Source organism: Phocoena sinus, chromosome 9 (genome assembly GCF_008692025.1).
Source record: "Phocoena sinus isolate mPhoSin1 chromosome 9, mPhoSin1.pri, whole genome shotgun sequence".
NCBI lineage: Eukaryota > Metazoa > Chordata > Mammalia > Artiodactyla > Phocoenidae > Phocoena > Phocoena sinus.
Genome location: NC_045771.1, coordinates 68,920,778 through 68,948,300, shown reverse-complemented (window position 1 = coordinate 68,948,300; position 27,523 = coordinate 68,920,778). Strand labels below are relative to the sequence as shown.

Sequence of the window (27,523 nt, the reverse complement as noted above, 5' to 3'; positions counted from 1 at the left end):
TGATACCAACAGATGGAGAGATATACCATGTTCTTATCTTGGAAGAATCAATATTGTGAAAATGACTATACTACCCAAAGCAATCTACAGATTCAATTCAACCCCTATCAAATTACCAATGGCATTTTTTTTTTTTTTTTTTTTTTTTTTTTTTTTTTTATGCGTTACGCGGGCCTCTCACTGTTGTGGCCTCTCCCGTTGCGGAGGACAGGCTCCGGACGCGCAGGCTCAGCGGCCATGGCTCACGGGCCCAGCCGCTCCGCGGCATGTGGGATCCTCCCAGACCGGGGCACGAACCCGTGTCCCCTGCATCGGCAGGCGGACTCTCAACCACTGCGCCACCAGGGAAGCCCTCCAATGGCATTTTTTATGGAACTAGAACAAAAAATCTTAAAATTTGTATGGAAACACAAAAGACCCCGAATACCCAAGGCAGTCTTGAGGGAAAAAAAACAGAGCTGGAGGAAACAGACTCCCTGACTCAGAGTATACTCCAAAGCTACAGTAATCAAGATAATATGATACTGGCACAAAAACAGAAACATAGATCAATGGAACAAGATTGAAAGCCCAGAGATAAACTCACGCACCTATGGACAACTAATCTATGACAGAGGAGGCAAGGGTATACAATGGAGAAAAGACAGTCTCTTTAATAAGTTGTGCTGGGAAAACTGGACAGCTACATGTAAAAGAATGAAATTAGAACACTCCCTAACACCATACACAAAAATAAACTCAAAATGGATTCGAGACCTAAATGTAAGACCAGGCACTGTAAAACTCTTAGAGGAAAACATAGGAAGAACACTCTTTGACATATATCACAGAAAGATCTTTTTTGATCCACTTCCTAGAGTAATGGAAATAAAAACAAAAATAAACAAATAGGACCTAATGAAACTTCAAAGCTTTTGCACAACAAAGGAAACCATAAACAAGACGGAAAGAAAACCCTCAGGATGGGAGAAAATTTTCGCAAACGAATCAACGGACAAAGGAGTAATCTCCAAAATATATAAACAGCTCATGCAGCTCAATATTAAAAAAACAACAACCCAGGCTTCCCTGGTGGTGCAGTGGTTGAGAGTCCGCCTGCCGATGCAGGGGACACGGGTTTGGCCCTGGTCCGGGAAGATCCCACATGCTGCGGAGCGGCTGGGCCCGTGAGCCATGGCCTCTGAGCCTGTGCGTCCGAAGCCTGTGCTCCGGAATGGGAGAGGCCACAACAGTGAGAGGCCCGCGTACCGCAAAAAAAAACCAACAACAAACAAAAACAACAACCCAATCCAAAAATGGGCAGAATAGCTAAATAGACATTTATCCAAAGAAGACATACAGATGGCCAAGAAGCACATGAAAAGCTGCCCAACATCACTAATTATTAGAGAAATGCAAATCAAAACTACAATGAGGTATCACCGCACACCAGTTAGAATTGGCCTCATCAGAAAATCTACAAACAACAAATGCTGGAGAGGGTGTGAAGTAAAGGGAACCCTCTTGCACTGTTGGTGGGAATGTAAACTGAATCAGCCATTATGGAGAACAGTATGGAGGTTCCTTAGAAAACTAAAAATAGAATCACCATATGATCCAGCAATCCCACTACTGGGCATATACCCTGAGAAAACCATAACTTAAAAAGACACATGCACCCATAGTGCAAATAGTTCCTTGCAGCACTATTTACAATAGCCAGGTCATGGAAGAACCTAAATGCTCATCGACAGACGAATGGATAAAGAAGTTGTGGTACACATATACAATGGAATATTACTCAGCCATAAAAAGGAACAAATTTGGGTCATTTGTTGAGATGTGGATGGATCTAGAGATTGTCATACAGAGTGAAGTAAGTCAGAAAGAGGAAAACAAATATCGTATATTAACGCATATATGTGGAACCTAGAAAAATGGTGCAGATGAACCAGTTTGCACGGCAGAAATTGAGACACAGTTGTAGAGAACAAACGTATGGAAACCAAGGGGGGAATGCGGCAGGGTGGTGGGGGTGGGGGTGTGATGAATTGGGTGATTGAGATTGACATGTATACACTGATGTGTATAAAATTGATGACTAATAAGACCTGCTGTATAAAAAAATAAATTAAAATTCAAAAATTAAAAAAGAAAACTACACTGGACATTCTAGCAGTTGAAAATGAGACTGTTAATACTTGAAAAAAAAAGATATGCCTACTAATATTTACCATAGGAACATGATATAGCCTTTCAGTTACTTTCATAATGAGATTATTCATAATAATGTGCAAATTATAATATTTTATGTTTTCTCTATTTGAACTATAAAAAATTTGTCATGCAAATAAAATAAATATACTAACCATGATTTTCAAATTAAAAATGAGTTTTTTTTATGCATATGAACATGGTTGAAAAATCTATATATGGAAATCATTCTTACGTTTGGCTTGTAGCTATTCTATTCTTGTCAGTACTTTTTCCTTTCTATTCATAACTAATTCTCCTATTTTGAGCTTTGAACTTCAGTTTTATATATCCATTTGCTACAACCATCTCCACTTAGACGTCTTTAGCCATCTCATACCATGTTTAAATCCAGATCCCACAGTTTGTCCATTGTAGTTAATAACCACTACATTCTTTCATCTACTTAAACCAAATTTTTGAAACTATGCCTGTTCCCTTATCCAGGCTGTTAGTAAACCTTGTCAGCTTTTTTTTTTAATTAATTAATTAATTTTTATTTTTGGCTGCATTGGGTCTTTGTTGTAGCATACGGGCTTTCTCTAGTTGTGGAGAGTGGGGGCTATTCTTCGTTGCAGTGCATGGGCTTCTCATTGTGGTGGCTTCTCTTGTTGCGGAGCATGGGCTCTAGGCACGTGGGCTTCAGTAGTTGTGGCATGCGGGCTCAGTAGTTGTGGCTCGCGGGCTCTAGAGAGCAGAATCAGTAGTTGTGGCACACGGACTTAGTTGCTCCACGGCATGTGGGATCTTCCCGGACCAGGGCTTGAACCTGTGTCCCCTGTGCTGGCAGGCGGATTCTTAACCCCTGTGCCACCAGGGAAGTCCTTGTCAGCTTTATAATCAAAATGTATCCAGAATCTTTCCACTTCTCACTACTTCCACTGAAACCTTCCTACTGTAAGTCACCCACGTGTAGTTCCTAGACTGTATCAATCACTTCTGCACACTCCCTTGCTTTCATTCTCCTCCTCTAAAGCCTATTCCTCACATAGAAACCAGACTGATGTCAGATTATGTGGTTCTTCTGATCAAAACCCTCCAATGCCTTTTTGTCTATATTGGTTAGGCCACCATTTGCCTCAAATGATAACAAATGAAACACAAAACACATTATAATTATAAATTTTGCTTACAGAATATTCTGATTGATGGATAACTCTCCTCCGAGTAGTGACTCAAAGACCAAGACATCTTGCATTTTGAGACTTTGTCATTCATCATGTGACTTCCAGATTTTAAAAAGGTAGACCTAAAATTATGCATAGTGTGAACTCATTTATGTGAAATAATGTCCCTGAAGAAACCTTAAACATAAGACATATTGATATGTTAAAATGTTAATGAGTCTCTAATTTGATTAGTGAGATTATGATGGTTTACTTTTTTTCTTAAGCATGTTCTACATTTTTCTGTATTTCTACAGTGAACTTACATTGCTTTTATGACCTTAGAAAAATAAACTTTTAAAGAGGGTAATATAAGATCACGTTTCCAGTCCAATTCCCAGAAATTCACTCAAAGGACTAAAAGAAAGGATATATGAAGAGGTGTTTTCGACTGAATTGTGACTCCTCAGAATTCATATGTTGAAGTCTTTCCTCCCAATATGACTGTATTTGGATATAGGGCCTTTACAGCAGTAACCAAGGTTAAATGATGTCTTATGGGTGGAGCCCTAATCCGATAAGACTGGTGGTCTTATAAGAGTAAGAGAAACAACAAGTATGTATGTACACAAAGGAAAGGCCATATGAGGACATGGTGAAAAGACATCCATCTACAAGGCAAGGAGAGAGGCATCAGAAGAAACCAAACCTGCCAACACACTGATCTTGGACTTCCAGCCTCTAGAACTGTGAGAAAATAAATACATGTTGATTAAGCCCCTAAGTCTATGACATTTTGTTAAGGCAGCTTTAGCAAATTAATATAGGAGAGAAAGGACTTCATCAGTTCTAGAGTAAATGGCAAACTAAATATCCCCTTATTCAGAGGGATAAAATTGTGGTAGCACCAAGAAAAAAATGAGAGTGTCCTTTCTTGCATCCACATTGAAGTTCAACTTAATGTGTGATTTTTAACACTTAATAGAAAGATGACTACACAATAAGCTCCTTCTCCAACCCAGTTTTGCAAAAGCAGAGTTTGATTCCTCCATTGTGGTAGATGAACCCTGTAATCTGCGTGCGGTCAGGACTGGTGGTGAGAACTACAGCTAAGATTGACTCAGTCTAATTGGAGTCATTTTGGCCTTTGGTGCCAAAGACAGCAGAGGAGGATGGGATCATCTAGGGTGGAGGGGAGTATAGAATTTCTCACAAAAGAGAGAATCCAAATGCTGAGAAACTTTTCCATAAACAAATTCTTATTTTTCCCAGTTGTCAAATTGTCCAAAATGAAAAGACAAGGTTTCTGACTGGAAGCCCTTCATGATGGGCCATGGAAACTCCAGCCTCAATAAAGAGAAATTACAGGAAAAATACCTTAAATGGTCTTTTTGTATGCCAAGTAATATAGGTCAAGAAGAGAGTCAAGATGAGGAAAGCTGGCCACCACTACAGCAGTTGCAACTGGCTGAAAAAACAGGCAGAGACTGGTGGAGACTTGTCATAGTCAGAGCTCCTCTTCCCCCCCTCAGGTTGAATTAATAAGATAAACCTAATCTCCAAAATGCCACATAGGCCTGAAGATACAGTACCAAGGAATAATCATCCACATCTGTTTTATGGGGGGGAAAAAAAGCACAAAAAGACCTGTACCCATTCAAAGATAAACAAATTAGGGATGAGGCCACAGAAAGAGATTGCCAAAAGTAGATGAAGGGCATCCTTTTGAGTATCCTGAGTATTACCATCCCCAGGTAATTAAGAAGAATTTTAGGCAGCACTGTTTTATGCACATGAAGAAGTTAAATAGGAAATAAATCTGAAGAAAAAAGAGATTATATGGTAAGAAATAGACTTAATAGAAATACTAAGAGAGTTAAGGAAAGGATTTAAGAAAAAAATAATGTTACTGTAGAATTTAAAGTAGAACCAGAAGGAAAAAAGAAACAGTGAAGAAAAATACACCTAAAGCATAACCTTGAGCAAATCAGAGCACATTAGAAAATGAAAGATGAAAGTGGTCAGGGACAACATATGTATGTGAAAGACAAATGTGATCTGCTAAACAGATAAATCATATTTGTGAATAAGTATTAAAAAAATGGAATAGAAATAATAGCCAAAAATACAATTAGAGAAAACTTCCTTAAAGGAAAGGAAGATTAGAATCTGAGGTTTAAGAAGGTTTACCTCTTTAAAATATTCCTATCAAAGAAACAACACACCAAAATGATTTAATTTCAAGGGCATAAAAGTATTCTATGAACATCCAAGAGGCAGAAATGGCTAACCTAGGGAAAAAAAACAGTCACGTTGAACTCAGACTTCGTATTAATCTGAAATGTTAAATACTGAAAGAAAATGCAGAGCTCTACATAGAAACTCTCCCTCTCCCCTTCTCTTAACAATGAACACATCTTAGAAAATTGATTTTACGTGATTTATAATTTCATGAACATTGAAACCGTGTCACGTGCATAAGAGGCTATGATGAGGAAGATCTTTTATAATTACTGAAGTGTTTAGTGTTAGTTATAAGGTATTGCTTCTCAGATCCAAGTTCACACTTCATTGCCTGATCTGCAGAAATGGATCTGAGCCCTTAAATATTGGTCGTGTGCTAGCTGACGTAACGTTAGGCTTTGCCAGGAGTGGGCCCTGCACAGTCGTTGTTGAAGGAAAAGGTCTTCCTCGCTGGTTTCTTGTGCTCACTTGGCAGTACCACACAGCACGGTGCAGCATCGGGATTCTCCCGTGCCCCGTTCCTGCAGTGCTTGGAAGCCAGCGCCTTTACCGCCTCAGGTGGTTTCCTAGGGAAGTGCCTTGGTGAGATACCCCTGGTAAAGAGCTTTCTTAGTCATCCTAGAGGGCAGATTTGTTGGTTTGAATCCTTGGAAACTTCCCAGGTGAAATCTGAAACTGTCCCCCCGTACACAGAGGGCAAGGGGAGACCAAAGAAAGAGGCCACTCCAGATTGGAAGGTGGCAGGTTTAACAGGCAAGAAAACTTACATACAAGGCTTGTCTGCAGCAGAACAAGTAGATATCTGCACCCATCTGCCAGAATCTTAAAAGTTGATATGAGGTCTTGATTGGTTCAGTCACTAGTCAGTCCAGACGTTTCAACAACACATTGCTCTCAAGACTGTGTCTTTGAAAATGGCTCCAGCTGTGGGAAGGGTGGGCAGAAGGTATATGTATTCCAAGGACAGGGGAGGAGGTGAGGAGCCTCTGAGTGCCTCCAGTTGGGTCAAAGCTAGTAGGTCAACCAGCATTCTTGTCCTCCTCCAATACAATTTCTGGCAAGTTCCTTAGTCCAGCCCTAGAGGTACTGCCTGCCCCTTTCATCTGCTATTTCTGTGCTCTTCCTAGTTTCCTTAACTTCTATTGGTCACTTTGTCATTATTCCAATTCCCAATTATAGCTGACAATTCTTTATAATTTCCCTGTTTAAATTACTGTGATTTCTCTTTGTTATCAATATCACTAGAGGTTCCTAATATCAATAGGAATGGATAGTCATCAATATCACTAGAGGTTCCCAATCAGTTTTTTAAGTGATTTTTCTTTACAAAAAGTTTCTGATGGCTTTTTGTGCTGAGTTATTTGCAAATGTGGCACTAAGCGTAGCAGGTTTTCATGTCTTGCATTCTCATGAGATGCTTGTTACTCATATCAGGCTCTTCCCAAGCATTTCCACTTTAACTGGATTAAAGAAGGGACTGCCAGCAAGGCCCCATTGACTAGGAAGTTCTGACTGAGATATTTGGGCAGAAAGGCATCTGGAACTATCTTGGGCTTCCTCTTTCTAGTTCAGGTAAAGGCTTAACATCCTCTGTTCTACATACCTTGGCTTCACCTGACAGATTTCCAGTGAAAGTGTTTGTTGAATTTTTTTTGTGGGGGGACAAATTTTTGACCTAGAGATTTATATTTAGCTAAGTTACTCCTCACATATATAGGTAAGAAAATATTATAGTATAACATGCAATCATATATGTAAACTTCTGGAAAAAAGAAAGAAAACTTTGTAATCTAAGCCAGTACAAAAAAAAAAAGAATGGAGAAAATAAGGAATACAAGGATTGGTAGTGAGCATTAGTATCATTTAAATACAGAGTTAAGTTTAAATGATTGTAGTATATAGATTCGTTTGTTCCAGACAAGTTAACTGAATGCCTGTGATGTCAGTGCTTCCAAATCAATCATGAATTTAGTGAAGTTCCAGTAAAATACCAATAGAATTCCTTCAAGTTTAGTCTTAATAGGTTCATGAGAGCAAATGTGAAAAAAAAGTTTACAATTTCTGAAAAACAATATTCATAAATGAGCAATTGTTCTACAAGTTACCAGAACTTATTACAATAATACAGTAATTAAGACAGCATGGTACCAGCACAAGAATAGACACATACATCAGTGGACCTGAGTGGAGAGCCTGGAAACAGTCCAGTTAAGTAGAAGAATAGTGTGAAAAGTATTGACTCTAACTAATGGTACGGGAAGAACTGTGATCCATCAAAGGGAGTTAGGGAGGATATAACGTGAAATAATGACTTCATAACATTTACAAAACTAAATTCCAGTAGATGAAAGGAATGATGCCTAAAAATCCTAGAAGAAAGCATTCTAGAAGAAAATATAAAACATCTTTTTTACAGCATTCTGGTGAAAAAAACATTCATAAGCAAGACCCAAAGTCAGAAGTAATAAAATAAAAGATAATAGCACACACACAGTTACAATCGCTGTATGACAACATATTTATAGCAGAGTTAAAATAAAATAAAAAATGAGGGCTTCCCTGGTGGCGCAGTGGTTGAGAGTCCGCCTGCTGATGCAGGGGACACGGGTTCGTGCCCCGGTCCGGGAGGATCCCACATACCGCGGAGCGGCTGGGCCCGTGAGCCATGGCTGCTGAGCCTGCATGTCTGGAGCCTGTGCTCCGCAACGGGAGAGGCCACAACAGTGAGAGGTCCGCGTACCGCAAAAAAAAAAAAAAAAAAACAGTGTTGTCTAAAATAAGAAATGAGAGAACATTTACCACATAGATGAGAGAAAGATATACATATATAGAATAGAAGTAGTCCATAAATCAATACAAAAAGACAATATAATAAAATCATGTGCAACATGTATTAAAAAGTAAATCACACAAGAAGAAAGAAAAGAAGAAAGAAAAACAAATGGCTAATAAACGTATTGAGAAGATTTTCATAGTCACTGGGGAAATGCAAATTAAAACAAGATGTCGTTTTTCACCAATCAGTTGGCTAAAAACTGTAAATGATTGATAGTAGCCAACGTTAGCAAGAGGGAAATGCAATTTTGGAGGTGAAGTTGGCATGACTATCAAAATATAAATTTTATAAAGCCTTCAACAATGTAATTCCACTGCTAGAAATCTAATTTGAAAATGTGCACAAGTGTACAAGATATTTATACCATGATGTTCGTTGCTGCATTAAACTTATTAGCCCAACTGCAAGACTACACTTAATTGCACAACAGTGGAGAAACAGTTAAGTAAGTTATGATGGTGTGCTGGCCCTTGGTTGACTTTTTCTTTGGATCCAGTCCTCCCCTTCTCCTTCCCTGCTGTGTTCTCCAGGGACTGCCCCCTGCAGACTTCCTTTCCTAGGATCCTCCCTCACCTGGCTTTGGACTCCTTTAGGCCAAGGGGAAGTACTGCTGGGAGACTGGTTGTCAGGAAGTACTTTTTTCATCCCCTCTCTGCTCTTCCTTGACAGGCCCATCATGGTTCTAACTTTCCCTGGGTGACCACAGCCCCCAAGCTCTACTCACATAAGCTCTTTTGCCATCTATAGTTTAAGTATGCTAGTGGCTTCCTATTGATATTAACCTTTAGATTGCCTCTTTATTCCCATTTGGCTTTTTACTTCTTTCATCATCTCTGTAATTCTTTGCATTAAATTTCTCTACTTTAAATACTTTAAATAATTTTGTTTGCCTGCTTGGAATACACACACAGCAGTGCAGCCAGTAAAAAAAAAAAAAAATGCTGTATCACCATATATGGAGTGGAAGAATTTTCCTGATAAGTTGTTGACGTCAAGAAGGACAGTTGCTATATCTTTATTTAATATGGTCAGTTTAAAAAAAATCAATGTGTGTGTTTAAATGTTAAATGATGATAATAATAATGATGATAACAATTAACATTTGTAGGGAAAAACAGTTACGACAAAATACCCTCCAGGATAAGTTGTTAGTGAGAAGTTGAAGGGAGGTGTGTATGTATTTTTTGTAGGGGAAGGTGTGCTCCTAGTTTTTACTTTATATACCTCTATGTTTGGATTTTTTTCTCCCATGATGCATACTATTCATAGTTTCAAAGAATTTTTAAAGCAGGTAATAAAATATTGTGTCTAATACGATCACTTTCATTAAATATGTATGTCCATATGTATTCATTTGTAATGGGAATCCCCTGAAAGTACAGTCAGTTCTGCAATATTTTGAAAGTACAAATTTGTTTCAACAGGATTAATATATTACGGAATAATTTGAGTGTGCCATCTATGTTTGTATGTGATTTTGTCAGGGATAAATTCCAGGTGAATGCTAAAGGTAGCACCCAACTAAACAGAAAGGCTTAGGAAGACACAAAATGCACGCATCTGCACGCACCTTAAACATCTACCAGTGTCCCCAGTCTACCTATGTGTTATGAACTATGGTATCCTGACCTCTGGTTTTACAACTTTCTGTATGATTTCAGATAAGCCTCCTCCCATACTCCACAGTAACTCACAATCTGCAACTCTTCCAAGGCCCGCTTCCACGAACAAAGGTCAGGTCAGGTCTTTTTCAAGATGAAATACCATACTTATTGTAGTATTTATGCATTTCTTCACCGTATAACATGTGTCAACTACAAATTGGCACTTGCCATTGGCACTTGCCATCTACCTCTACAAGGATTAAATCATGAGCCGCTGCAGCTGCTGACTTTCAACACCCCCTGAAAGGAGCTCAGGGTGGAGAGCAGAAAGGAGGCACTCTGTGCTCTGGGAAAGACTGGCAGAACAGGTCTTCAGATAGTTAGGTATTTTCAGGAGTTGGTTTTATGAGCCCAATTCTTGTATCTCCTCATATCTAGAAAAGCACTAAAATCCTGTATGGCGACTTCTGTTCCTCGTGACTAGCAGTAACCATCACGAGACTGGCAGAAACCTTCTACAAAATATATGTGCTTGATTGCATGTACACCCCTTCGCTGAAATCACGTATATACTGACCTTCACCCCTACCTCTTTGGAGCAGTTTTTCAGAGCTATCTGAAGTGCTGTCTCCCGGGCTGTAGTCCTCATTTTGCCCCAGATAAAACTTAACTTGCAACTCTCACGTTGTGCATGTTTTTCTAAGTCGACACATGCATGTGTAAAAGTGTGCTGCCATTTTTATTAGGTTCCTATTTTTTTCTCCTTGTGGACCATTAAGACATTTTTGAGTATTGCACTCTAATCCCATTTTTCTCATTAGCCCCATGGTTTTTATTGCACAAACTTGCATAGTGCAGTGATTTTTAGCAACGAGTATGTCATGTGACAGTGGAACTGATTATACATATATCAAAATGTTAGTAGTGTCTCTGGGTAGTAACTTATTTGTTGCTTATCTATAGTATCTACTTATTTCTCCTAAAACAATCATGTATTAATAATCTAATTAAATCTACATAAACATTTTTAAAAGATGAGGTGGTAGCCAAAGCATGACCACAGCTTTTCTAGTTGGAGGGCTAATCAGGAAAGCTCCGCTTACTCACTGGTGATGCAATCAATTAAGGGCCTTCTAGTCTACCTAAGAGGCACAGTCAATGTATACTCCTCCTGGAAAACAGAAAAGGTCTCTCAGCAGCATCTTAACAGCTTCTTCAGAGTCCCCATTAGTGCTAAGAAGAATACAAATGTGAATAGTTGAGATCCATTAAACAATGCAAATCATGCAAGAAGCTACATGCCCCTAAATTGGTTTTCAAACATTCAGGCATTGACATGATACACATCCAGAAATATATAGGCAATCACCAGTAAGATATATTCAGTGCTTATTGACTTTTGAGCTTAGTCTTATTGAGATTAGAACATCTTGGCTTTTCAGGAAATGTGACTCTTTGGGGAGACTACAAACCTGAACACAATGTGAATTTCAAAAGGGAGAGAAAAAAATGTATTTTCCTCATGTGATTCGAGTTTTGAATTTCCACCCACTTTTTCAGAGCGAACTTTCACCTGCTATCACTTTTTTTCCTTCTCCTTTCCAAGGAGGTATCATGTGGTTTTGTTTGTTTGTGTTTTTCTTTTTTAATGATAAATTATTCCACCTGCTGCCAGACTCCACTGTTTATCCTTGATTTGGGCAGCAGCCCTTCCTCCCCTCCCCCTCTCCAAGTGCACTGTTTCTGGGACAGCGCCCCTGAACTCTGAACTTGTTCCTGATTGATCCTTGTATTTTCCTGTCTCTCCACACAGAATCTGCTGTTGGCTGTGCTCTGTGGCGCTTTGTTTTTAGCTGTTCTCTGACAAAGGGCTTGATCTGTGCAGCACATCTCGTCCTCTTTGTTCAGCCTCTGGCTTCAACCACAGAATCACAAATACTCTCCAGCTGGGAGTCAGACGAGGGCAGAGATGAAGAACCCAGAAGCCCAACAGGATGTTTCGGTTTCCCAGGGAATTCGCATGATGTTTTACGTGATGAAACCCAATGAAACGTCATTTGAAACCCTGGAAGAGGTGCCTGATTATGTACAAAAGGTGAGACTCTTAGGTTGCTTCTGTGTCCTGGCTATCGTAAACAGAGCTTCACTGAACATTGTGGTACATGACTCTGTTTGAATTATGGTTTTCTCAGGGAGGTGGATGGACCTGGAGTCTGTCATACAGAGTGAAGTAAGTCAGAGAGAAAAACAAATACTGTATGCTAACACGTATATATGGAATCTGAAAAAAAAAAGAAAGGTTCTGAAGAACCTAGGGGCAGGACAAGAATAAAGATGCAGATGTAGAGAATGGACTTGAGGACACGGGGAGGGGGAAGGGTAAGCTGGGACGAAGTGAGAGAGTGGCATGGACATATGTACACTACCAAATGTAAAACAGATAGCTAGAGGGAAGCAGCCACATAGCACAAGGAGATCAGCTCGGTGCTTTGTGACCACCTAGAGGGGTGGGATAGGGAGGGTGGGAGGGAGATGCAGAGGGAGGGCATGAGGGGATATATGTATATGTACAGCTGATTCACTTTGTTATACAGCAGAAACTAACACAGCATTGTAAAGCAATTACACTCCAACAAAAACTAAAACGGGTGAGACTCTCCGGGAAGAGGCTACTCTTGCTTTTCTCTTAATAAGAAGTAAGTTAAACACATTTTAGGGTTTTGTTCATGTTCATTCTTCAAATAATTCTAATAAAAAATATAGTTTCAAAGAAGCATGGGGCAAAAGTAGAATTTCCACTTGAATTGAATCTCCATGCAGTATGCATGACCATCTTCTCCTATTAAACTTGTCTTCCCTGATACGTTACTCCAAACTATGATAAAACTTTAAAAATGTTTTCCTGGACACAGTGGCCTTACAAATTTAGCTGTTAGAAGCTCAGTAGCTAGTAGTTACGTGACATCACTAAACTTTGTAACAATTGTGTTTCTAAAGGGACAATTTGCCTACCACCTCCCAGGAACGATTTGCTCTTTATTTTAGCAGCATAGTTCTGCAGGATGAACACACAGCAGACTGAGTTCAACCCTGATTTCCCAGGTCTCAGCTTAAACCAAGTTTTCTTTGAAACTCAGGTGCTCACAGGCATGTTGCACTTCCCGTTCCTGCCTATGATTGGAAGTGGAAATATCCAGAATTAGAACTTGAATGTTTAAGTTCCCCACCCTGTCAAAGTTGTTCTTACAACACTTACTAGTTGAGATCAGAAATAGAAAAGAAAATGACATCAGAGAATATGTTCTTGGGAGTTCAGTTTAGAAAACTTCAGGACTCATGATCAGCTTCCAAATGAGTGAAACCTATAACTCTTTCAGGATTTGATATCACTCCTTCTTTCTGATTTTTTAAAGAAAAAAATGGGGTACTTGCATCTTCATAAATCATTTTTTTAATATTATGATACCAAACCTAGTCCAATATTTGTCATCAGTTGTGGATTACAAGAATTTTTTTCTGTGATATAAAAAAAATACTGTATGAATATAACTTGATGCCTAAAACAAGCATTTAAAATGACCTCATTCTCTGAAATACTCAGAAGCAAATATTTTGTTCTTACAGTTTCAATTTTGTGATTCCTGTAATTCTAATATGAAAAGCTAGAATCCTGTGCCTCCTTAAGGAAAGCCTTTTAAAGTGGGCCTTAGGTGTGTAGATAATAGACTTCTGATTATTGCACTTCTTTTCAAATGTATTTTTTTAGATCTAACTTGAAACACATCCTGCCTAATCTTTTTATTTTCTTGGCAGAATTATCGTTGTTACGTCTATAGTTATATTTCATGTCCAAACTGGATGATAGAATTTGAGCATCTGTTTAGTGCGTGTCTGAAATAATCAGATTTCTTTGCCTGTTGGGAGGAGATGATCCTCTAGATAGGTATATACCTTTTCTGCTATGAACTATCACTCTGGGCCTCCCACTTTGGGAATGACTAATCAGGAAACTTGGAAGAATTTCATACCGAGCACAATAGCATCTCTTTTCTGCAATTTCCTTTCCAGGCAACTCCGTTTTTCATTTCCTTGATGCTGCTTGAACTGGTTGTCAGCTGGATTCGCAAAGGGAAGCCATCAGGTCCTTTGGATGATGCCTTAACATCCATATCAGCCGGTGTTTTGTCTCGGCTTCCGAGGTGAGTTGGCTGGTTAGCAACACTGAGTGAATAAACTGAAATTCTCCAAGTAAGATTGAAAAGAAACCCATTGTATGGGGAATTGGTCTATTTTCACATACATCCCCAAAGAACTCAGTTACTGTCCTTATTTAACTTTTTGATGTTTTGTTCATCATGGATTTTTTACATTTGTCATTAAAAATATTGCTCTAAGTATTATTTATCTTAATTACTGAATTTATTGGTGCCTTCTTAAATTTTGTGCCCAAGACAAGTGCTTTACTTGTATTACGCTAGTCCCAGGCCTGAGTGATGTTCTAGTTATCTACTGGAAAATTAATTCGGCCTCAGGTAAATTCACATGCTGTAGCAATCTGGGGTGCAGACACTCCCTACTCAAAGTTATACAAAGCTCTGGATTACTACAGTGGTCTCTTAAGTGGTATCATTGTCTCTAGTCCTACTTCATCTACAGCCAAACATTTCCATAATGTGAATCTGGTGGAAACTCTTCATAGGTTCCTTATAGCCTGAGGAATATTTCTTGCCTGATCTATGGAGGCCTTTGTTTATCCAGCTTTGCTTCTGGTCCCTTCTTTCTTCTTCCCCCTTTGCAGTAGTTGTTCCCTCCGTACTCTGCTACTTGCCATTACCCAGATGTCTCACGTGGTCATCCGAGGCCAACTCCCATTCATTTCTTAAGTCTAAGCGTAGACTTCTTAGTCATACTCTTCAGCAAATCTTGCCTCTTTTCCAGCCCTGTTTTAGGCACCACTTTACTATGGGCTCTGTTCGCTGTGGAGTATTGTGCTTACCCCATAATAGAATTGTCACATGATATTAAACTCACCTGTTTGCCTCCCAGCCCTTCCTGCAGGCTTGCATGCAACTTGAGAAACAGAGGTGTTCTTTTACTTTTAACTCCTATGCCTGGAATGATGTCTGATACATGGTCGATTTTTTTAAATAAAAACACCTAACATTCCTATAGTGTTATGTTGATGGTGAAGTCTGAGGATGAAGGGACCAAAAAACAGTAAACAATAAATGACCTACTACTGTTTAGAAAGTAAATTGTAATGTGTTTAGAGGAGATACCAATGAATGGAAGGCTCTTCAGTATATGAGAGTTTTCCAAAGAGCAGAGGGTGAGGGAAGATTCCCTTAGAAGTCTGTGCTTTGCGTTGCTGAAGAATGTTCTCATTCCTGCTTCCCACCCATTGCTTCTTTTACTGTTTTAAGAGCTTTACTTCTAACCAGTGCTCATTGCTTTGGAATGTTTGTACGAACCGCCCAGTGGGAAACCAAGGTGGATTTTTTAAAAATAAAATGAAAACTTAATGATATCTGAGGAAAGGTAAAATAATTTCATATAATTGCATAAAATTGTTTAGATAGAAAGTAAACCTAAATGTAAAGTATTTTTCATAAATGTTTCTATGAAAAAGGTAGATAATAGTTATAAAATAATAATAGTAATAATCATCCTAAAAGAGTCTCTAAAAAACTACTCATATGGTTGCACATTCCTGTCAGAATCAGAGAATAATATCTCAAATTATTCTCAGTTAATTTCCAGAATACTCTAATTAAGAGTTTACAACTACCCATAATTTCCTCTATTTCATGTCTCCCTTGAACAGAACTGAACAAGAAATACATTCAACATACTCAAGGGACATGTATATTTGGTTATCGAAAAATACCCAGTTGGTTACAATAATTCACTCTGAGAAAGTTAAGTGTATAGGTTTATGGAAATTGGACGGTTGATGAACTGTCAAAATAACTTGATAACTGAGAAGTGCCCTGCAGGTACAATTATGGATCACATATTTTGTTGAGCTGGAATGAATTTATTAAGAACTCAGGGAGACATCAAGTTGAATGGATGCTTCAGCATTTCTTTTACTTTTTTAAGTTTGACTTTGGTCACAAGTGAGATTAGATTCTTCTCTTATAATATTGTAACAACTAGAAATATAAACTGTATCCTCAGTACTCTATTTCTGTTCAACACTGTGATTAAAAGAAAAAAAAGGTACAGAGTTCTAACAGGAGACCCAATGAGTAAATAGATATTTCTGCTAAAAAAAGAAACCCCCAAATATAAGGAAAATGGCGGGGGGGGCAGGGCGAGAGAGAGAGAGAGAGAGAGAGAGAGAGAGAGAGAGAGAGAGAGAGAGAGAGAGAGAGAGAAACCAAAACAAACCAGTCCTTCAGGGATAAGCCTGCAGTTCTTTTTCTTCACATCCCACTACTCATAACACTCCTTAAGCTAACACAAGCTGTGAACTCTGGTGCCCTTTGAAAGAAAGGGAAAAGGTTGTGAACTTGAATTTGGAGCATATTTTTCTATAGTTGTATTTTGAATGAGAACAGCATCTTCTTTTTTGTTCACAATCCTAAATTATGAAATGTGGATAACTTTGTAAGTTTTATAAAGAATTTTATCTCTCATAGTCTTATATGAAAGGTCTCAGCAAAGCTAATTATTTGAAAATAAAATTTTAAAATATTTTCATTTACTTTGTTGCTATTAAAAAAAAATCATAGATATAAGCAGAGAAGGAAAGCTGATCCTCAGGATGCACTCCCCTCAATCCCCTTTCAGCACAAGACGAGAAGGGGGATTTGACAGAAACTCTTAGAACAATATTTCAGTTGAAGCCACAGCATCAAGGGGAATCCTCCTGCAAATCGTTAACAGCTGAAGGTTAGATTAACACGGCATTGATCATACCCTCTCCGAGGGACTAATTTCACTTTCTATACCAACAACAGGGGCTTGCCACGTCCTTAAAATACATGATTGCAAGAAAAATGGTAGTATACCATTTGTTAATCCCTTTGTGAGGAATTATACTTTGGATAATAAGTTGAAATAGGCATGTGGCCTCTGAAAAAAGAAGTTGGGGAAATGAAAGTGCAACCATGAACATGTTTTTCCACTTTGCCATTCATGCAATGGAAATGCTGTGTGCAGACTTTGAGGAAAAACAATGTTTATTTGAGGATCTCAATTTCGTTATTACATAAAAGTCAAAGTACCTTGAAGATTGGTAGCATACTTACCATATTGATGGAAAAGATATATGTGTATCTTTTCAAATCTTTATGTAAGGGAAAATATTCGTCATAGACAAGATTGTACCTTGTTTACAAGCCTGTCGGACAGACCATGATATGTAATAAAAGTCCATCTGTCCTAAGAACCAGATTCTGGGCAGGCCTGCATCTGTTTTGCTCTTCTGGAATTCAGTAGGCAGACTTCCTAGTCAGAATCTAGTCCTGAAATTATAGACAGATATGTGTATTTATTGTAGTTAAATGCATTGTATCATATGCAGATAATCTGCCTTTCTGTCAGTTACTTGCATTTGTCACTATAAAAAATTAAACTAAACAAAATATTGACTAAATCAATTTTTAAAAATCTATCTGAAACTTCTGAAATATTCTGCTACTGACTGAAATGCTAATGAGTGAAAAATAATTACATGGTTTTTTTTCTTGCTTGTTGAAGCAGAGCTCAGTTTCCAATCCTTCATTAGAAAATTGGGACTTCGATTCGTTACTTCCTTCCAATATTTCTGCTTTCATAAATTGCATCCTCCCCAGAGAAATTTTATTCCTGATATAAATATCTACAGTATGTTTGTTTTTAATGGGTTCATTTATTCTGTTGAAACAGCAGATTATAAATCAAATTGCAATAGGTTGGAGGGATAATTTAAGTAGGTAAATTTTCAAATGAGTTGGGGACACTCTACTTTTAATACATATGGGTCCCTGCCAGTTTTTACTGTGGAGCTAGGTCTGCAATGTTGGACCAAAGGTATCTACAGTTTTACTGGCCATGGCTGCCATGGAATTTTCCACTCCTGACAAGAAAGTTTCAATTCATAAAAAAAAATAAAAAATTTAAAGAGGAGGAAATTAAACTTCTTTGAGATACTTTTGACTCCTTGGGATGGGACTAGAGAATAAAGGAAAATTGTGTACTGCATTTTTACACTAGACTTTAGTAGCAGAGGCAATACTGTTTTTGGCAACGTGGACTTCTGACAAACAAGTACCTGTCATTTGGGATGATGACTTTAGTCAACAGTTATTCATTATCCTAAGTAAGAGATAAATTTATTTATGTAATGTTAATAATGGTATTTTATTATGAATATTAACATATTTTTATTAACTTAGAAAATTATGAAATGAACACCCCATGCGAACAAAATATATCTAAAAAATCTGCTGGTTTGTTAGTTATTTTTGCTAGAGAGAATGCCCCCTTAACTTTTACATGTCCCCTTAACTTTTACCTTAGAAACCTTATAAACAGACTTTGTTATTAATGGTGTGACTTCAGAGGTAGCTCTTAGACTATCCTTCCCAAATGATGAATGCAAGCTTCCCTGCGCTTATTAGTCTGGCTTTGCGTGCTTATTCAGTAGAGTAATTGAATTACTTGAAGTAATTTACTTCTTGCAAAGTAAAAAATGTAGCACATTTACTTCTTCCAAATCTACCACATTGTGTTTACAAAAGTCTATGGTTTTGCGGTTGTTTTAAAAAGAAATTAAATTAAGTGATTGTTTCATAAATGTCATTTCACAGTAGGAAATAGCAGTACAAATGTCTGCCTGCAGAAGGTAGAGCTTGTGTTATGTATTTTGTTATTACTGAGCAAAAATCAATATTCCACTAGATGGAGCAAAAGTGGCAGTAGCTTTACAGATAGAGAGTGCAAGTTCCTGGGCCAGGTATAAGAGATTTAGAAATAAACAACGCAATTTCTCAGAAAAATCAATATATATATAGTTATATATATAACATATAGTTATATATATATTATTTATAACTTCGTGAAACTTGTAAGGGTATTTCAAATGATCTTATTTAAATATTGGTTTATTTTCTAATTTATGACAAGATTTTTAGAAATAAAAAGTCTTAATTTATTTTTTTCAATTTTGCATAATCTGGCCAAATTTCTCTAATGACAATTATAAAATAGTACAAGTTGGCAGATGTCTGTGAACACTGAGTACGTAATTCAACTTACTCTGAAAGTTGCTTTGAAATTTTAACAGTTTGCAATGAGAGCCTTACATCAAATTTCATTTGCTTGATTAATGATTAGAGCATGAGAGTATTTTGAGAGCTAGATAATTTTAAGGTCCATTCAGCCTAATGCTCTCATGTCAAATTAGCTGGGAGATAGTGAGATGGTGAACGACCTGTCCAGTGTTACCTCTCTCTACTTTCGATGATGGGAACATTCACACTCAGATGACTTTAATAACAAATTAGCTTTGTAATTCTCAATCCTCAAATAATACTTACTCTCATTTATTGATTATTGAAAAATTTCAACATTATAAAGTAACTTTATATTTTTAAAAATCCACCATCAGTACTGGAATACTATTTTGGTATCTTACCAGATTTTACAGTCAGTAAACATTGACAGGAGAGATTTTATTTCATATTTTTTGCGGTATGCAGACCTCTCACTGTTGTGGCCTCTCCCGTTGCGGAGCACAGGCTCCGGATGCGCAGGCTCAGCGGCCATGGCTCACGGGCCCAGGCGCTGCGCGGCATGTGGGATCTTCCCAGACTGGGGCATGAACCCGTGTCCCCTGCATCGGCAGGCGGACTCTCAACCACTGCTCCACCAGGGAAGCCCGACAGATTTTATTTTTATTGAAGTGTAGTTGATTTACAGTGTTGTGTTAATTACTGCTATACAGCAAAATGATTCAGTTATACATACACACGCACACACACACACACACACACACACACATATATATACATTCTTTTTAAAAATATTCTTTTCCTTTATCATAGGATATTGAATACAGTTCTCTGTGCTATGCAGTAGGACCTTGTTGTTTGTCCATTCTATATATAAAAGCTCACATCTGCTAACCCTAATCTCCCACTCCATCCCTCCCCCAACCTCCTCCCCCTTGGCAACCACCAGTCTGACAGGACAAATTTCTAGTGTGGACAGAAATGCTTACATAAAACACATGAAAAATTAACTGTCTTTCATTTGCCAGAAAATATACTTCAGACCCAAGAGAAATAGCTATTTGGGGTGAATTTATAAAGAATATAGGACAAAATGGGAGGGGAGTCTCTACACATACAGGTTGTTAATTAGAGGAGTCTAATGCCTCCTTATATTTAGATTATTTTCTCAGTCTTGCATTCAAACTTAATGAATAAAACGGATCTAGCATTTGGTTATTCAAAGCCCCTGTGCTACCTAATTTCCATCTCCACATGATAAAGTAAGCTCACTATATATGCATATTACATATGTCTCTTTCTACAGGATAGGGGTTAGAGTTGTCATTTGAATTCCAGAGTGCAGAGTCATATGCTGGGACTGGGGGCTGGGAGAGAATGAAGGAATTGGGAAGAGAAAGAGGAAGAGGGTTAGTTTTATGATTCAGGGTCTGGTGGGAACATTTTTGAAAATATAGGTGCTATTTCCTGCAGTCAGGGGCTTTCCAGAGCTTGATAATCATTTCCCAGGTGTATCTCTTGCCGAATTGTTTTTAGTTGTGGGCACTCCATGGCTGTTTTTTCCCATTTGTGATGGAAGAGGATCATATTCATCTTGCTGATAGAGAACCGGGAATTTAATTCCCACAGCTTCTCCACTCTTTCCCTTCACCTTGAGGAAAGTTTGGCTTTGTGCTAAGGTGTGAAAAAAAAAAAAAAAAAAAAAGAAACAGCCTTGCCTGTAGTATGTAAGGCATATTTCAGCTCGATTTGTGTCAACCCTAATAAGTAAGTTGACAGAATAATAAATTGGGTGTCTGCTCAAGACCTGGCACCTGTACAGGAAATAAAGTATTTCAATTACAGGCAGGTTCTTTTTGTTTTACACATGGAAGTTTTCCAGGGACCCTCTTTCTATTATTGAAGTTTTGTTATCTGAAAGCCTATTTCAGTTGTCACTAGAAAACTGACAAGAAAGACAGCAACTTTAAAAAGAGATACTGAATTGGTGGGACATTGATGAGGCAGGTGGCTGTATTTGCCCTCTTCACCAATGTGTCTTCCCTTTCTTGTGCTGTGCCTGGAACCTAGCAGGCACTTAATATGAATTTTTTGAATGAATGAATCCATGAATTGACCTGCTTTGACACCATGTAGTAAAGCGGATATAAAAAAAAACTAGATTATTTCAACTTTCTATTGCATTTTCCTAAGTTTTAATTTTTTTTTTTCTAGATCAGTCTTTTTTAGGGTTATCAACTGGGGCAGTTTTGCCCCTGGGAGACATTTGGACATTTTGTTGTCACACCTGGGTGGAGGGCTGTGCTACTGGCATCTAGTGGGCAGAGGCCAGGGATGCTGCTAAATGTCCTACAATGCACAGGAAAGGCCCCCACAGCAAAGAATCATCTGGCCCAAATAGCAGCAGTGTCAAACTTTAGAATTTCTGTTTTAGAAAAATTAAGTAATAATAAGTTATAATCATATAAGATTGATATTATTCACCATTTTTTCCCCTAAAACTTGAATTTTATGTGGTTAATCCTGTACTGATGAGTACTAAGGAGCAATTATAAGGTTTCATAATTTGGGTAATAGTTTTCACAGGACAGACCCCTACTACAAAGAATTATCTTGTCCAAATGTCAGTAATGACACTGTTCAGAAGCCTTAGTCTAGATGTATAAGAATTACCAACCAAGCTAACATGATTTAAAATAAAATTTGTTCTATTCCCCCTACCCTGATAAATAACCTGGATGACAAATTGGAAGACACATTTCAAATTTCAAGTTCTTGGATTCCTCAGAGTTCCAGAACAGGGTGAAAGCCCCTGGCCCATGGCCTGTGCTGTCTCATGAGGGACCTCACACACCTGTGTGTGCACACCCCAGACTGCTCGTCCCAGCTCTGTCTGCACGTCCAAAGAAGCCACTTTTGTCTACCTTGTCATGTTGAGGACTTTACACGCATACATAGGTGGACCCTCTGGAGGCCTGGACCAGGAAAGAGGCCCATGCAGTCCTGAAAGCAGGCTCAGGGCCACTTGACAGGGGATTCTGGAAGTATCCAGGGCATTGCCTGAGTTGTGACAGGGGTGCTGGGTAGGTAGTCTCCTTGGATCAAGGACTCACAATTAAGGACAAAATTGCTCTTTCCAGCCATATAATTGTTGGAGGAGGTCATGAAGAGGATGCGACCCTGGTTGACCTATAAGCTGAACTTTACTTCCCCTTCCCCTTTCCCTTACTCTCTCCCCTGTCCATGGAATGTAAGTTCCACCTACAGTCCCATGCTAACAGCTGTTTCAAGGATGCAGTCTTGAGAGAGTAAGGTGTTGTTGAGACCATCTGGACTGAATAAGTGACTTGAACCCAGTTAAGACCTTTCTAGAAAATTTTAACATTCTGGAGTGAGAGTATGGACATTTACATGTCTTGCAGCCACCGAAGACAAACCTCCTCTCTAAGTTCCTTGTTTGTTAAAACTGCCACTTCCCAGTCTGGTGTGTTCTGTCTCTTTCTTTAGTTTCTTCTTACCCTCCGTGTACGGGGACCAATTTACAAACCTAGAGTAATCTTAAATTGAAAACTGAGTTTTAAGATCTGATGATGTGTAATCCTTTTTCAAAGTGTAGGTATTTGGCATTTCTATTAGTTACTTATATTAATGCTGTTGTGAAGAAGCCTAGTGTTTTATGTTACTGATTAAATAATAACTTGAAGGATTCAAAATGTGAGACAATTTTAAAGTTATTAAATCACAGTTAAAGTCATATCATAACTAACGTCAACATTGGATTAAAAGTAAACATCCGGGTCTCCAACAAAACCAGTAACATGCTAATTCATAGACGCTGACTATGTAAAGGGAAATACTAGTAAAATAATGAATTTTAACAATAAACTAATGAGCTGCTTCTTTGACTTTTATTTAAAGTTAGAATATTTCAGAACTTTCTCACTTGTTCATGGTTTATACATAAATCTTTATTAAGTAGAATAATTCATTTTACATATGAGTGAAAAATAATAATGAAAAAGTCAATTCGATCATATCTGTAAAAGTGATAAAAGGAATGATTATCTTGAGTCTGATCCTAAATTTGATCTCAGGAGATTTAAAAGGAAAAATACTACTCTTTATAAAATTGAAGTATATTATGTATATTTTTGAAATTTCTTGACAGAAGAATTTATAGAAGCTTGGTAGAATATGTGGTAAGAGATATGCTGTCTGGGTTTTAAAAACAATTGTTTATTTCTAGGGAAAAATTATTCCCTTATATTTTGAGATCCATAGTTTATATTACTGTAAGAAATACTGATATGCTATGAGAATCCAATTTGTAGTCATAAGAATAATATCTAGAAAACATAGATGTGTGTGTGTGTGTGTGTGTGTGTGTGTGTTTGTGTGTGTGTGAAAGAGAGGAGGGACTAGACAGGAAGAGAGAGAATAGAGTCAGTCAGAAGCAACTTTAAATCTAAAGGCAAACTTTATGGGATTAATATATTTTAAGGCAGTAGTCATTTTGCAGTCCCTTTAAAAAATATGCTATTTATAATTTTCTACTTTTTACATTTCCTTTAAAAAGCACCCTTCTTGTGTTCTTTACTAAGATTTAGAAATGACAGTCACAGAAAATAAGTCATAGTTTTGTCATTTTTATGTTATATGGTTTCCATGAAAAGTATTTTTAAGAGACATATAAAGGGAACTTCCTAAATTTCATGAAATAGGGGAATAGTTGACATCCATGATGCCTATGAAACAAAAGGAAACACCACGTGAATCATTTTGATACCAAGGAAATTGAGCCTCTTCAAAGGTATCATAGAGCAGTAAGAAGCCAAGAGAAAGGGGGAAAGGATTTTATTTTTATGTATGAACATATTAATTTTTAAATATTATCTAAAATGGTTTAGCATAATTTTACTTCTAAAATATAGTATAATCATTGCTTATACATTGTATCTTTCCAGTTGGTTTTCCAGGAGCATTGAACTGACCAGTTACATTTATATCTGGGAGAACTACAGGCTCATCAGTTTGCCTTGGGATTCTCCATGGACTTGGTATTTAACTTTCTTGGGAGTTGACTTTGGTTACTACTGGTTTCATCGTATGGCTCATGGTAAGTTGCAAACCAAGACTTTTTTGATACTCAACTTATGTTGAACTGTGTTTGCCACATAGCTGGTATTCAGTAAATATTTATTGAACAAGTGACTAGATGAATAACTTAGTTTATTTTACAGCATCTAAAGATTAATAATGAAAGTTCATTTGTAATTTAAATGGAAACAATCTGAAGTCATTGTTGAAAAAAAGTGAAATTATAGAGGTACATTTTTCACACCCCTTGTATATAATTTATTTTTAAAACCATTTAGAAAGTGTTGACTATAGCATCACTTCACAACCCAATTATCAAGGGTTTTTCTGAAGAGCTTTGTAACAGCATGGAATCCTAGGTAACCTGCTGTCATATGTAAGCCTGATTCATGTTCTTGGCAGTATTGCCATATTTACAAATGAAAATGCAATCAGCTAGGCATTAGCCATAATGCACTTTAGTGTGACCACAGCTTTGCAAAATTTCTCATCTGCTACAAAGCCTTCTTATGGTACTGGTTCACTGAACTTGCTTTTGGGGATTCTTGGCCACACCTTCCAAAGAAAGTTTTGTTATGGAATGGAAAATGGAAGAGCATGGAGCTGTCTAAATCTCTCGTGAGATAAGCAGAAATTGGAGAATGATTGTAGAGCTAAGATGAACAAGTGGTCTCTAAGGAGGAATTAGGCATGCAAAATATTGCTGAAGGGAAACGGAGGAAAGTGCTAATTTGGAAAAACTACTGAAGAGCAGAACTCAGGATTTCAGTGGGTAGTTGGGTTGAGTGGGTGGGGAGGAAGGAAAGAAGAGGAAGAAACCTGGAATAATAATAAAAAATAGATGGGAGGTGGAAAGAAGAGCTTTGAGATCAGGATGAATAACTGAGCTATGTGTGTAGGAGTATGTGTGACCAAATATCCTTCCCAAGCAAGGATGAAGGAAATAGGAGTAGCATGGACAGAGTTATGCTTAAGGCAGTTAAACTTTAAACATGGCATTATTTTGTTAAGCACTTTAAACATGTACATTTAATGAGACTATAAAAAGTGTTAATTCATTAAAAAATTTGTAGTGAACAGATAAGCTAGAAAAAGTTATTTATTTTGTGTATGATAACCTTTGTCTTTGAAAATAATAGGTCAGCTCCTTACATCATTTCCTTATATATAAATGTAAGAGGATACTCCCAAATTGGACATGATTAAGAATAAAATAGGGTTGATGTGGTAAACTTGGTATTTTATTTCAAAATAGTAGTTTTCTCCCTAAAATAAACCCATTGGCAATTTTCCTCACTTTCTATGCAGCAAATGGGTAATGCAGAAAGCATTTACATTGTATTACTTAATTTCAGGAACCTTCTAATATCACACTGTCCTGTATAGATGTGTGTGTTTGGAAAATCTGCTAATTTGCTTAATATTTGAAAGCCCATTATAACAGGAAACAAAGAACCAACAGAATATTACCAAATATAAAACTTTAAAAAAATATGTTGATTCTAAGTGCTCTCAGGGAATAGCAATAAAGTAAAATAATATATTAAAAACATGGAATCAAGGCTGTTTAAAGTATGCTTCCCATTAGAAAATTTTGAACCAAGTCCAGTAAAGGCAGGCATTAAAAAAATCTGAAAACCTTCTGGAAAAACACTCACCACTTTCAGGCTATGAAGCTTACTCATAAGTTCAAAGACTTTTGACTTGTGATGGAAAGCTAGTTGGAAAAAAATGATATTTCACTGCGCAAATATATAACATAGTTACAGACTATATTCCCCACACTGTACATTTCACACCCATGTCTCATTTATTTGAATCTGGAAGTTTGTACCTCTTAATCTCCTTCACCTACTTCTTTCCTCCCCACCACCCCCATCCCCTCACAACTACCTATTTGTTCTCTGTATCTATAACTCTGTTTCTTTTATATTTGTTTTATTTTTTTAGATTTCACATATAAGTGAAATAATACAGTATTTGCCTTTCTCTGTCTGACTTATTTCACTTAGCATAATACCCTCTGGGTCCATCCATGTTGTCACAAATTGTAAGATTTCATTCTTTTTTATGGCTGAGTAATATTCCATTATGTATGTATATATATGTGTATATATATATATATATATATATATATATATACACACCACCTCTTGTTTATCCATTCATCTATGATGGGTGTTTAAGTTTCTTCCATTTCTTGGCTATTGTAAATTATGTTGCAATGAACATAGGGATGCATATATCTTTTCTAAGTACTGTTTTTGTTTTCTTCGGATAAGTACCCAGGTGTGGAATTGCTGGATTGTGTGGTAGTTTTATTTTTAATTTTTTGAGGAATCTCCATGTTGTTTTCCATATTGGCTGTACCAATTTATGTTCCCGCCAACCGTGCACAAGGGTTCCTCTTTTTTCACATCTTAGATCTAACACTCCTTATTTGCTGTATTTTTGATAATAGGCATTCTGACTGGTATGAGATGATATCTCATTGTGGCTCTGATTTGCATTTTCCTACTGATTACTGATGTTGAACATCTTTTCATGTCCCTTTTGAACATCTATATGTCTTCTCTGGAAAATGTTTATTACAATATTCTGCCAATTTTAAAATCAGGTTGCTTGTTTTTTTGAGGTTGAGTTTCTATGTTGAGTTCTTTGTATATTTTGTATATTAACACCTTATCAAATATATCATTTGTAGATATCTTCTTCCATTCATTGGTGACCTTTTCATTTTGTTGATAGTTTCTTCTGCTGTGCAAAAGCTTTTTAGTTTGGTGTAGTCCCATTTATTTATTTTTGTTTTTGTTTCCCTTGACTGAGGAGACACATTCAAAAAAATTTTTTGCTAAGACTGATGTCAAAGACAGTATTGCCTATGTTTTCTAGATTTTTTATGGTTTCAGGTCTTACATTTAAGTCTTTAATACATTTGGAACTTATTTTTGTGCATGGTGTGTGAGAGTAGTTCAGTTTGATTCTTCTGCTTATAGCTGTCCATTTTTCCTAGCACCATCTATTGAAAAGGCTGTCTTTTCCCCATTGTATAATCTTGCCTCCTTTGTTGTAGACTAATTGCCCATATAACTGTGGGTTCATTTCTGGGATCTCTGTTCTCTTCCATTGATCTGTGTATCTCTTTTTGTGCCAGTACCATACTGTTTAGATGACTGTACCTTT

General features: G+C 37.3%; 1 protein-coding gene across 1 annotated transcript in view; it reads left to right on the top strand.

The window, feature by feature from the left end:
* AGMO (alkylglycerol monooxygenase) overlaps positions 1-27,523 on the top strand; it is a 385,663-nt gene that overhangs the window by 40,744 nt on the left and 317,396 nt on the right. Inside the window, exons 3-5 of the mRNA XM_032643037.1 lie at positions 11,836-12,117; positions 14,091-14,221; positions 24,208-24,359. Coding sequence (XP_032498928.1) covers positions 11,992-12,117; positions 14,091-14,221; positions 24,208-24,359 — 409 coding nt within the window. The 5' untranslated portion in view covers positions 11,836-11,991. The remainder of the gene's footprint in view (positions 1-11,835; positions 12,118-14,090; positions 14,222-24,207; positions 24,360-27,523) is intronic.